Source organism: Oncorhynchus clarkii, chromosome 12 (assembly GCF_045791955.1).
Source record: "Oncorhynchus clarkii lewisi isolate Uvic-CL-2024 chromosome 12, UVic_Ocla_1.0, whole genome shotgun sequence".
NCBI lineage: Eukaryota > Metazoa > Chordata > Actinopteri > Salmoniformes > Salmonidae > Oncorhynchus > Oncorhynchus clarkii.
The window spans coordinates 42,993,016-43,006,386 of record NC_092158.1 but is presented as its reverse complement, the minus strand read 5'-3'; the positions used below and the strand labels follow the sequence as shown (position 1 = coordinate 43,006,386).

Sequence of the window (13,371 nt, the reverse complement as noted above, 5' to 3'; positions counted from 1 at the left end):
AAGGGGATTTTGCACTAGCCTCCAACAGTAGCCTAGTTATACCCTGAATCAGCTAATAACATATATAATATGTATCCTATATGTGCAATATACAATAAGTAATGTGTAATCGATGTACCAAGGTTATATTTAAGCAATAACGCACGACGGGGTGTGGTATATAGCCAATGTACCAGGGCTGGGCTAAGGACTGTTCTTACCTATGACGCAGCACGGAGTGCCTGGATACAGCCCTTAGCCGTGGTATATTGGCCATATACCACAAACCCCCCGAGGTGCCTTGTTACTATTATAAATTGGTTACCAGCGTAATTAGAGCAGTAAAAATATGTTTTGTCATACCCGTGGTAAACGGTCTGATATACCACGGCTGTCAGCCGATCAGCATTCAGGGCTCGAACCACCCAGTTTATAATTGGGAATAGTTATTTTCATACGGTTTCTTTATTTGGGAATAGAAACACTACACCTGTAAGTGCGCAGAATGTCAAGAGTGACGTTGTTAATGTGCACAGGTGTCGGTTGTTGAGGTGGCAGGGCAGAGCATTCTCACCGTGAGAACTTTGTTAGTTTTTGACGACGACCGATGCATGAACGACGAAGTCGACGAAGACATTTTTGTAAGAAAAGATCTGGACACTTGCCAAAGTAGGCTGCTGGAATAATTATTTGCGCGCTACGCTAAATGCGAACGCGAGGCTTTATCACTCTCACGTCAACTGCTGCTGAGAACGAGATGATTTAACTCCGGATAATGTCACATTGCCCACTGTAAACTCGCTACCCCAAGTCTTCGCTCTGGCGGTTCAAGGTAGTGCGAAATTGCTCACAGATAACGGGGAGACAATACATTAAGACAGGAAACAGCAGCTGTGGGTCAAACAGAAGACGCATGTTGAACTATGGAGATGTATACTTCGAGGAAACTTTGCATCTTGCTGTCGTTCACATTTTTCTTGTTTTTTACAGGTAAGACAATAGTCATTTTGAGTTTGAAATAACGCAACTTATCATTTCAAAAGTAGTGGTCTTATTGTTTAGTAGGCTATATGTGGATGCAAGGTGTTTTGTAACCAACATTTTCTTCGAACTGACAACACCGACAACATAAAACAATGTTCTAGCTGCCTCCGAATGACAGTACAAAACTTGACCTAATAGACAGTGGAATATCTCATTTTGTTGTGGAGTAGTAGACGATTACATTCCCGTACTCGACATGGGGATTTAACCTGAAACACCTGTTCGTTTTCCATTGGATTTGAAACAAGTGTGTTACACACAATTCTGCTGGCCAGGGAGGATTAATCCCTTTATTATAAAATGGACACACACTGCATGAACAGTGGACTAACACTGTTTAGCAAAGTCTTGTTTCACATCACACTATCGAGCATTCTAACATCAAGTATTGGTCGTAATGACATTTATTTTCCAATTTAACCAATTTATATATATAGTTTATGGACAATGTCATATGTAGGAATAGTCTTAGATTTTGACAAAGAATTTTCAGACACGGTGCATTTTTAACGAGTGGTATTCTTTCCCAGTAAAAAAAAAAAAAGCCCAAAAACGGAACCAAAGTATTTACTGGACATGGGATGTAGTGGAAACTTCCTATCTCTCTTTCCCACATCTGTCCTAGGATTCTCTGCCCTTTTCAGTGTTTTGTTTCCAAAACAATCATGTGCTGATGCTGGCAATCTCACACTAGCTCATTTCACCTTATCAGGGTGTGGCATTGCCAAATAGTAATGTGTATTCCAAGGAATCATTACTTGACACAAGTTTATTGCAATCTATTCTCAAACTTTTACCTTAAGTATGAAGTGCAGAAAATACTGCTCGGTAGCTGAACAATAACCCACCTGATTTATAAATTAGTTATCTGTTTGACTCACCAACAGTCTACAGCAGGTGTGTCCCCTATGATGTAGGGGCCAAGACATGGGAGGAAATGGTTGTGAATAGAGTCTTGCTAACAGGAAGATGGCTAGTTCTACTTGTATGCTTTCATTCCCATGGCTGTGTTTGTCTTCTCTTGAAAACAGGATAACCTGTGATTGTTTTGTTGCCTTTTCAATCACATTGTTGAGTTATGGGGGGGGCGCGTTAGTTTTGTGTGTGATGGTGTTAAAGCTAGTGTCTTGGAACTGAAGTCTGGAGTTAAAGTAGGCTACATTAGACTAATGTATTGTAAACACACTGCTTCACAGCAAGTGTGTGTCACCCAATGCCATTAATATGACATTAAGCCAGTAGCCAGCATTGTTTTTCTTTTCATCGCAGCTTCTTGCTCAGTTGGACCTTTTTAGAATCTAGGTTTGGGCAATTCCACTGTAACAGAGTAATGCTGAGACTCACTTTTCACATTTTAAAATGTATGTCAAGCAAAGTTTAGCAAACCATACACCCATGTGCAGAAGTCTACTTTGAACAATTGCCACTGAAGATGTTGCTAAAATACTTTTACTTGAGGAACATTGAAGATGCAAAGTTTGGTAGCAGAATGACAGTAAAATCTCTCACAGTTTGTGAGCACATTTTCCAAAATCTTTATAAATATTTACTCCAAATTAAGATTCAAAGATTTCTGCAGAAAGAATGGGGTGTTAGCTATGATATGACGCCTTGAGTTTGAGAACATCTCTTGTTTATTGAACTGCAGTAAGTGAAGTGGATCAACACCCGGTAACAGAATGACATCATGGGTCCTTAATCTGTACAACACAGAAATGCATAATTATGGATATGAATGTCATTCTCTTTATAAGGATGTATCCTGAACGAGTACACAAAGGTAGAAAAATGTAATATCCTGCTTTGAATGTTTGGGTATTATTCTACACACAGGCTATTATTCTAATGCGGTCCGCCACCAACAAGACCAAATTTTATATGATCCTATAAACTGCTCATGGGTGCTTTTACATGGAAATGACAGTTATATATATAACTGTATATATTTTTTTGCTTGGCCATGCTCTTTGTCCTCTCAACACAGCAGCCAACAGTACATGTTGTCATGTCAGGCGCTATAAAACATACAGTAATCATATTTAATAGGACCATCTATTGCATGGTGTTAGTTACATTGTCCTGAGATCCCTACATCAATTAGGATTGTCAAGTCTAAGCCTAGTCATTTTGGTTTTGCTCATTTGAATGCCATTAGTCTCATATGTGTTGTAATTGTTTAAAGTGACCTTGTATTGTATCCAGTACTTTACTGAATCTCATTACTGAAGAAATGTGTTTTTATAAAAAGTCTCGCTACTTGATGTGCCTGGACTTGTTTTTCCTAATTACTGGAGTGGGTAGGGGTGGGTCAAAGGAAAGCTGTACCAGTATTGTTACAATTGAAGGCTTTTTGCTCTTTCAGTCGGATCACGAGGTGGTTCAGGGTTATCTGGATAATTTGGACCTGTAATTAATGGAAAAAAATCCTTAATGAATAATTAGACCCAATTTGAATGACCTTATACTTCCTCAAACTGTTAACTGTTTTAATGGACAACAAAGGATTTAAAATGCTATACTTAGAACAAGTTTAAAATGAGATGGAAGGAACAACATGCTAGTTGATGACACTTTCATTCCAGACACACCATCCCTGGGAAGATATCTTCATTTGTTTTCCAGGTGTGCTCTACAAAGGACTGACTTACAAGGTCATCCCATATGGGCTTCCTAGCTCCTTCTGGGTTCGAGGAAAAGCGTGCCTGGGGAAGAGTGTCATGTGTAATACTCCCCACTTCACCTACTCTCTAGAATTCAGTGTTGTTTTTAATAGTGAGGAAGGTTCTGGACTTTATTTTAGCAACATGTCTGTCCCTCATCAAGATACAGCATGCCTTAGTCTAGGTAGTGATCATTAGGACATGCAATGTTTCTTATTGGACAAGTCCAGGTATTCCCTCCCTGTTTGTCTGTTTTCATCGCTTTGGTGCCTAATAAATGCGACTCTGCCTGGCGTGTCCTCATCGTTTGGCACAGTTTGTTTCCTCCCTCCACTGTATTTGCTGCAGTGCGTTGAGTTCACCCCCCCCCCCCATCCTCTGGAATGCAATCTATCAAAGTTATAACAACTGTGCCTTATCTCTAATTGTTTGTTTCTTAAAATAATATGGACTGGAGGCTTGCCTAATGGCGTTTAGAGCCTGGAATACAGGCCAAATTTGAAGTCGCTGGTCTCTTGTGTGGGACTCGAGTAACTGGTATGCTTTTGATTTGTTACAGGGGATTGTGGATTTATCTGGACTATTGTTAGACGTATTGACAGAAAGAACACCAACCCATGTCACTAGTTATAACAAGGTAAAATGAGGGTTGTCCAATCTGGACCACAAGAGAACAGTGGTCAGTTGTAATCCTGTGTATTGCCTCTGGCCATGTATCTCACATTGTGATGCATCCTTGGACCTCTGGGGAGATTGAAATTAGTTCACCCGAGTTGTGTGCTTTGCCTCTCACACAGTTATGGACAGGTATGTGAGGGCAGCTAGCATTAGTGCTAAGATAACGTTAGCAAGCGTCCTCCGCAGTTCCGCCCCTTGTTAAAGTTGCCCTCGGCTGCCTTCAATCCCAGAAAATGGCTCTCAGTTTCTGATAAAACTGAATGGGAAAAGCAATTAGACAATTAGCAGAGCTGCTGTGTTTAGACCTACCTATAGTGATCTCTGATCCACAGAGGGGAGAGAACGTGGGCTGAGGGAGGGGGGCAGCCTTTTGGAATGAAACGCAGCTCAACTAGTGGCTTCTGCCACACAGGACATCCCCCAGGCGAATGCCTCAGACAGACAGCACTTTCCTGCTGCTCTGCTCCATGACTCCCCGCATGCACTGTCCCACGAGCTACAGCAGACTACAAGCTGGCCAGGGGTCATGAGAAAAGCAGTGGGTGACTTTCCCAAGTCCCAACATGCTGTGTCTGGCCTATGGACTCCCTTAGACACTCTCTCTCTCTCTCTCTGTGTGTGTGTTTCTGTTTCTCCCCATCTTCCTTTCTGGAAGAGGAAATGGCCTGAGCCTGCTCGACAAATGGGCAGAGGGCTGTGTACTAGATTTCTCATATTATTTCCCCCATAAGTGACTGATTCATGACTGCTGCATGTTATAAGAACCTCTCCTGAGATCATTTGTATTGTATATTGTTTGCATATGGAGGGCTGAGTTATTTTGAGTCTCCTGCTGTGTTTATTTCTCTCAATGTATTTGTCCCTCAGTATGGCATTGTATGTCCCTCTGGAGACACCAAACCAATGCCAGAAGATATTTATAGACTGGTTATACTGGTTTTGAAAGGGATGTCCCAAATTATAACAATGAAATGTCTTGTAAAATGACATGTCAAGCCTATAACAATGACATGCATTTCAAACCCACAGAGTAATTTCAAACAATCTGCTTACTAATTACTATTTACAAACCTTCAAGCTTATCGGGTGACATGACAGGCTGTCAAGCTGCTTTGCTAGCGACTCTCTGCTCACGCACCCCGACAGGCTGCTGATGTCAAACCTCTCCTCCATCTCTCTGCCTTTTTGGGAGGCATTACAGTAAGCAATTACAATGCGGCCTAAGAACTAACAGGTCAACAACTGAGATGACACACACTGATAAATGTTGCTGTCCGTCAGATTCCAGCTATGGGGGGGGTCTATTGTTGCGTCTAACATTTCTCCTCAAACTATGTGAAGTGCTTTGAGCTACTGGAAAAGCATTACATACTGTAGTGTACATCCAATCAATTATAATAATTGTAATTGATTAACCATTCTGTTAGACATTTTTTTTTGGTGCAATTGCTATAACATTTTGATAATCATCTTTTCATGTGCAAACTTGTTTCCCTGCAGGTATTGTGATTTGTGTACTGTTTACTATGATGAAAGCCATTAAATTGGTGTCATAATAGTCATATTGTCCTCTGCGTATGTCTGCCCCCAATCTGAATCCCCAACTCCCCTTATATACATTTTTGATGATTGAAAGAAAGATACCAGTATTCATCTCAAATCCCTGCTCACCTATTTGTCATTCTGGTTGGGGCAGGTGATATTGCTAGGTGTCGGAGTCGATTAATTGCAATTGGACAAGTGTGCCTTCTTATGCTTGGATTTCCCTTATGGGCAAAACCCCACTTATTCTGTCTCTGCTATACAATGACTGTGTAATGTCCTCTGAAATCCACTGTAATCCCATACGGCAAGTCAAGGCCCAGGCTCCATCAGCCAATGCCCCTACTGCAGCATGCAGCTGACGTCTTAGAAGGCACCCGCTAGCTACACCAGAGCCTTACAGGCAGGAAGGAATAGCATTGTAATAGTCCTGGTGAATGTCCACACACACACACACATTCCAGCCTTTGCACCACCTGTTTGTTATATACATCAGAGGTATTTCCAGAGAACCAAACTACTCAACTCTTAACAAATTGATAATTACACTTTGCCGATTCCACCCAGAGTAATTGTGTATGCAGTAGCAGCAACGCAGCAGCCAGCCTTGTGGAAAAAGTCATTATATCCACACTATTAAGTGAAGCCCTTCAGGGCAGAGTGGATGTTGCACTTTCCTAGTGAGGGGAGGAGCAAGTGATCAAGAGGCACTGTGTAACGTGGGCTAGGAGTCACCCTAAATGTCACGGCGCTGTGCTCTTCTCCCATCATACACCCTCAACCCCCCCCACACACACACACACACACATACACACAGTCATTCCTGTCCAGCACCTCCATAGCCAGTAGTTTCTTGCAGGTCCGTGCCCCTCAAGCCTTTGCCTGCCCAGCAGAGCTTTCCCCCAGGGGGGACAGGTCAACTTGTCAGCCTAGCCTCCCCCCGCTTCCCTCCTCTCATCAGCACATCACAGGTCAACCAGGAGGTTAGATCTAGGGGGACTCATTACACTGAAAGCAAGCCTGGAAAGGAGGCAAAAGCACGTATTGTGTGTGTCTGTTGGTTTGTATGTCTACAGTACTTGTTTTATATATAGATCTGTAGGCGAGCCTTCACTTGTTGGCCTTATCCTTTTATTTGCTCTTACCTTCCCTCCAATCATCCTCTCTCAGCCTTTCCATGGTGCTGTGCAATTATAGGATTTCATCCAAAGGGGTGTTTTTGGTCACAACCATGCTCTGGGGCCATATGATGTCATTATTTTGGTATCGTGGAGATGCAGCTTTCCCACTTCAGACTGTAATTGTTGTTTATGAAAGGTGTCCCCCAGTGTCAGTGTGCTGTACACATTTATAATGTACTCAACATCTTTCATACATTTCTGCACGATATCTTAGGGCAGGGGTACTCGAGTACTATTTGAGAAAATCCGGTCACGTATTTCCTCGGTGGCAAAGGTCCGGATGGATAATGTCGGCATAGTAACAAATTCCCACCTCGCAACCCATGTGACCCCAAACTGTTCACACCCCTCTTGTTGGTGAAGAGAGAATTTGCCGTTTTAAAGCTAATTTCCTGCAATTCTACGCATTCAATGTCTTATTTGTGTTTATTATACCGTGGGTTCGAAGCCCTATGTTGTTTTAGTTTTTGTTGGGTGGAGGGGGAGAGTATGTTGCCAGTTGAGTATGAGAGGTCTTAGGGTGTCCAATCAAAAATGGATATTTCGACCAATAGGTAAAATAATGTTAATTGTGTAGATCATCTTCTAAAAGAACCAGTTCCATGTCTCTATCATAATCCGTTCAAAACTTATTGGTGTTTTTTTACCCTTGTAGGATGGTCAAAATTAGGGTGATTAGGGCCAGATATAAACAATATATATTAAAAAAGTGGTCAAATCTGGAAAATATCATCCTGTCTGAATGCTGTGAGAATTGAGGCTACCTGGCAGGCTCAATCTTTCTTCTCAATTCCTGAGGCCATAAACCAATAATAGAGGTAAGATGGATATTGCTAAGTTTTTTTTTCTCACAAACAAGCGTATCTCTGTGAAATGCCAACAAAGGTTTTTTTTTTTTTTCAAAGCGTTTAACATTTTATTCAGCTCGTGTCATGCAAATGTTGCTATTTGCGACCTGCGGAAACAACTTGGAAGACGAACAAAATGTAAAACCCTCAAGTTTTAGAGAGAAAGTTGCAGAGCTCTGTGTTTACTATCGGATGCATTAGGTTCCGAAACTTTTTTTTTAAAGAATCATATTTGTCATCACCAAAGTGCGTTTTCAATAACTCTGGGCAGAGCCAGTGGACACCCTAGATATCTCCATTTCACAATTTCTGTCAGTCTCCCTCGTCGTCTGAGAATTGTCCTAATTAAATCATCCTTTTTTGCAGAAATAAAGATGGAACACTAATCAAATTCAGAACCTCGAGTGGGTTGGTTGTTCTCAAACAGTTTCTCATTTGTCAAAAAAGTGTTGTACAATTTCTGTGACCCTTGCAAAAGGAATTGCTTGATAGACTTTTGAGCCAAAAAAGCTTTTCTGCCATCACTCATAATTTACAAAACCCTACCAGCATTAAATGGTCACTAAAAGGCATTGATTTGAAGGAATATGCCTCTGGGGTTGACTTTCCCATCGCTGTCCCCAGTTGTTCATAATCAACATTGCTATGGCCCTTTCAGCGTTGCTTGGCCATAATGTTTGAAGTGAAGTAAGCACACTATTCTGTGTGTGAGGAAGAACAATGGAATTTAAAAAGCATATCATGTGTTTTAAACTAATTGCAAACTATGTAATACAGTGGTTCCCAAACCTCTCCTCGAATATCCCTAGATGTTCCACTTATAGTAGTTGAACCATTCCAGTACTAGCACAGCTGATTTCAACTAATCAAGGGCTTAGTGATTAGTTGAATCAGGTGTGCTAGTTATGGAATAGTACAAATAAGTGAAACAGCGAGGGGTGCTCAAGTATAGGTTTGGAAAACACTGCTTTACGCTAATACCACGTGTTATTTCTATCTCTTTGAATGTTTCCACCTCACCAATGTCCTTCTCCGCCTTTGGATTGTCCCTTTCTACTGGCAATTGAGAAATTTCCCCTCGTGTGGTGGTTTCTCGCTTTTTCTGTATGCATCTACAGTATAAAGGAACAGCACCGTACCGCAGGCAGAGAGCTTCCATAATCTCTCTGGATGTCTTTGAAGAGGTAGATGTTTTTAAACTGAATGCTAAACAGGATCTATCAGGATTAAGTCTGGATTTGAGGCTGTCTAGCTTAGCTTGACTTAAAAAAAAAAAGTTGAGGGGCGGAATGAATATGTAAATACTACTATGTCAACCAATCTCTGTACAAATAATACATTTTCTTGCGGGAAACTCCACCTTGAGATTGGTGATTCGAATATATGCGTAAGATCTGTAGGTAAAATGGGTACTCTAGGTTTAGACAGTCACAAATGATGCTTAACTGGTCATCATTGCCATTTTGTTAGTCTCTCAATTGAAAGCTTTCCCTCAGTGGTCATTGACGTTTTGAAACTTCATTAGGGACTGTTCATTACAGCCATTGATTTCCCAGGGAGTTACGATCCATGGGAGTCATGTCCATTAACCTGGCATTAAGCACAGTTTGCTAGGTGGGTGGGGCACTCAGGTTTGGTCTTGTTTGGCTTTTCCACACTAACTCTTTGCCCAGAAATATACCAATGACAACATGATGCAGCATATGAACTTAGGGTAGTCTCGGCCTCTATCCAGCAGACTTGGCGGTAGGTTCTGACCCTACATTTGGGAAATGCTGCTGAATTGCCCTCACGTTGAGGTGAGAAAGGCTTCACTGTGATGCTTGGCAGCAAGTGGTGAGTTAGACCACACCAGAAGATGATTTGGTTTTGACTGTTATACTTAACTGGGCACACACACACTATACAGAGTCTCTCAAATCCATATGATGAAAAGGCCCGAAAGAAATGCAGTACACTATGACGGCAAACCCCCAGCAATCTTCCAACTGACATTCAGAGCCAACTCCAAATCAGTCAATTTCCCTAACGCTCTTTGCATATCCTCCTGCAAATATTTTCTATTCATGTGTAAACCCTTCACCAACAGCGACTCAATTTCCATTTATTTCGTCCCTCTATTCATTTTGCCCAGGTCCTCTCGGGTGACACGACTGGCTTTCTCATACCGTTCCTTTTAATCTCCTCCCTAATCACTCGCCTGTCTCTCCCTAACTCCACACCTAAGCAGTTGAATTTGTTACAGAAAAGAATCACCTCCCATCGCAGTTAATAACACATTTTCACATTCCTTACAGAGGACTTGAGTTCTATGGCGTTACCACTGTTTTACCTGAAGACTTCAAAGTTGGGTACACGGTTATGTAAATAGTTGTTTGCGCACATGTTATGGTGTCAGATTGTTCTTGTCATTCTACTAGTGTGTCATGTTTAGTTAGCTCAGACCCTGGAGATGTGTAGACTTGAACTTTTACATGGCTTCTGAAGGGCCCGCTGAGTGTCCGCATATTCATTATACTGTGTGTGTGTGTGTGCGCGCGCACGCAGAAGATACAGGGAGATACTGAGCTGGAGATTTGCCTGTTTGATCGAGCTTGCGAGGATTAGACTGGGATGATGCAGGAATTGTGGATTATCAGCAAATTAGCTCGCTGGGCTTTAATCTAAGAACCTGGCGAAGCCTCAGCCACTCGAGTGGACAGGGTGTGTGTTGTGGGGGCTGCTTTGTGAATTTAAATAATATTAGGGTGGGTATTGTCTGCTATTTCATTTTATGATGGTGGAGGGTGAATGAGACAGACGGACACAGACTCACCTTTGACTCGCCCGGCCCTGTTTTATAGCCTGTTATTTTGAGAATGCAGGATTTTAAAAACAAATTGATTTTGTCACGTACGCGCGTGTGTGTGTGTGTGTGTTTGCCTATGGGTGTGGGTGTGTGTGTGTGTGTGTGCTTGCATCTAAGAGTTGGATGTGGAGTCGGTGCTAATTTTCTCTGACTATATTTAAATGGCTAAAGGACAAAGGGATAGAATATGTAACCATGTGGTATTTTACAGCTGTTGTATTTCATTAAACCTAGTGTGAAATATCACGTTCTAAAAAACAGATATGGGAAGGCTCTCTCGTCCAAAATGACATGGAGCCCGGTGAAAGATGTGTAGGACATTACCAGTAAAAAAAACCCACCATGGATATCACAGCTGAAAATTGAACAAAATGAGACTGGTAAGCCTTCTTACCACCTGAGCAATACCTCATGAATACCATGTAGAGAAACGAACGGCTGCATAAATTACTTCAAATATCTATTTTTCCTCTTTGCTATTTTGAAGTGAAGGATAGGCTCTTTCTTCTCAGTACTGGCTTAGATAGTTCCAGTAGTGTGAGCAGGAGCCAGCGCAGCCCCTCTGAAACCTGCTTGGAGCAGATAAGTCGCACCCGTGGAGGGGTCCCCGTCAGCCCCTTGTACCCTAGCACACTCCTTTTCTATTTCTGGTGGCACAATGTAAGGTAAATGTGACGCCGTTCACATGACTGACTGTGCACCTTGAGAGGGAAAAAAAAGACAAACATCTGACACATTAATTTCTCAAAGATGTGCAGAGGGGAAGGCAAGTTGCTTACACCACTCATTTACAACATACTTTTAGCGTAGCTAGCATGTCTAGTTTTTTTATTTGTCCCTGTGTGTCCATTGGAATCACGGTCCAATCTGAGGCCTCTGGGTCGTTGGCCACTCCAGCGTATTACAACTCTTAACTAGCACACCAAAGGACAGTATTTAAAAACAATAAAACATTTGGTAACCAAAACACAAAGAATATAATTTAATCTATTTGCTGTATATTAAGGCTTTTTGATGTAATGCATTGCTTTTTCAATGGACTTCCTAATGGATCGTGGTGAACATTTATTCACATACAGTTGAAGTCGGAAGTTTACATACACTTAGGTTGGAGTCATTTAACTCGTTTTTCAACAACTCCACAAATTTCTTGTTAACACAGTATAGTTTTGGCAAGTCGGTTAAGACATCTACTTTGTGCATGACACAAGTAATTCTTTCAACTATTGTTACAGACAGATTATTTCACTTATAATTCACTGTATCACAATTCCAGTGGGTCAGAAGTTTACATTCACAACGTTGACTGGCCCTTTAAACAGTATGGACAATTCCAGAAAATGTCATGGCTTTAGAAGCTTCTGATGGGCTAGTTGACATCATTTGAGTCAATTGGAGGTGTACCTGTGGATGCATTTCAATGTGTACCTTCAAACTCAGTGCCTCTTTGCTTGACATCATGCGAAAATCAAAAGAAACCAGCCAAGACCTCAGAAGAAACAATTGTAGACCTACACAAGTCTGGTTCATACTTGGGAGCAATTCCCAAATGTCTGAAGGTACCACGTTCATCTGTATAAACACCATGAGACCACGCAGCCGTCGTACTGCTCAGGAAGGAGACGTGTTCTGTCTCCTAGAGATGAACGTACTTTGGTGCGAGAAGGGCAAATCAATCCCGAACAACAGCAGAGGACCATGTGAAGATGCTGGAGGAAACGGGTACAAAAGTATCTATATCCACAGTAAAACAAGTCCTATATCGACATAACCTGAAAGGCCACTCAGCAAGGAAGAAGCCACTGCTCCAAAACCGCCATAAAAAAAGCCAGACTATGGTTTGCAACTGCACATGGTGACAAGATCGTACTTTTTTAGAGAAATGTCCTCTGGTCTGATGAAACAAAAATAGAACTGTTTGGCCATAAGGACCATCGTTATGTTTGGAGGATAAAGGGGAGGCTTGGCTTGCAAGCCATAGAACACCATCCCAACCGTGAAGCACGGGGGTGGCAGCATCATGTTGTGGGGGTGCTTTGCTGCAGGAGGGCTGGTGCACTTCACAAAATAGATGGCATCATGAGGTAGGACAATTATGTGGATATATATCTCAAGACATCAATCAGGAAGTTAAAGCTTGGTCGCAAATGGGTCTTCCAAATGGACAATGACCCCAAGCATACTTCCAAAGTTGTGGCAAAATAGCTTAAGGACAACAAAGTCAAGGTATTGGCGTGGCCATCACAAAGCCCTGACCTCAATCCTATAGAAAATGTGTGGGCAGAACTGGAAAAAGTGTGTGCAAGCAAGGAGGCATACAAACCGTACTCAGTTACACCAGCTCTGTCAGGTTGAATGGGCCAAAATTCACCCAATTTATTGTGGGAAGCTTGTGGAAGGCTACCTGAAACATTTGACCCATGTTAAACTATTTAAAGGCAATGCTACCAAATATAAATTCAGTGAATGTAAACTTCTGACCTACCTAATGTGATGAAAGAAATAAAAGCTGAAATAAATCATTATCTCTACTATTATTCTGACATTTCACATCCTTAAAATAAAGTGGTGATCCTAACTGACCTAAGACA

General features: G+C 41.7%; 1 protein-coding gene across 1 annotated transcript in view; it reads left to right on the top strand.

The window, feature by feature from the left end:
* The first annotated feature begins 215 nt into the window (after positions 1-215).
* Positions 216-13,371, top strand: part of LOC139423214 (endothelial cell-selective adhesion molecule-like) — a 70,186-nt gene continuing 57,030 nt past the window's right edge. The window contains exon 1 of the mRNA XM_071174970.1: positions 216-969. Within this exon, the coding sequence (XP_071031071.1) occupies positions 903-969 (67 nt within the window). The 5' untranslated portion in view covers positions 216-902. The remainder of the gene's footprint in view (positions 970-13,371) is intronic.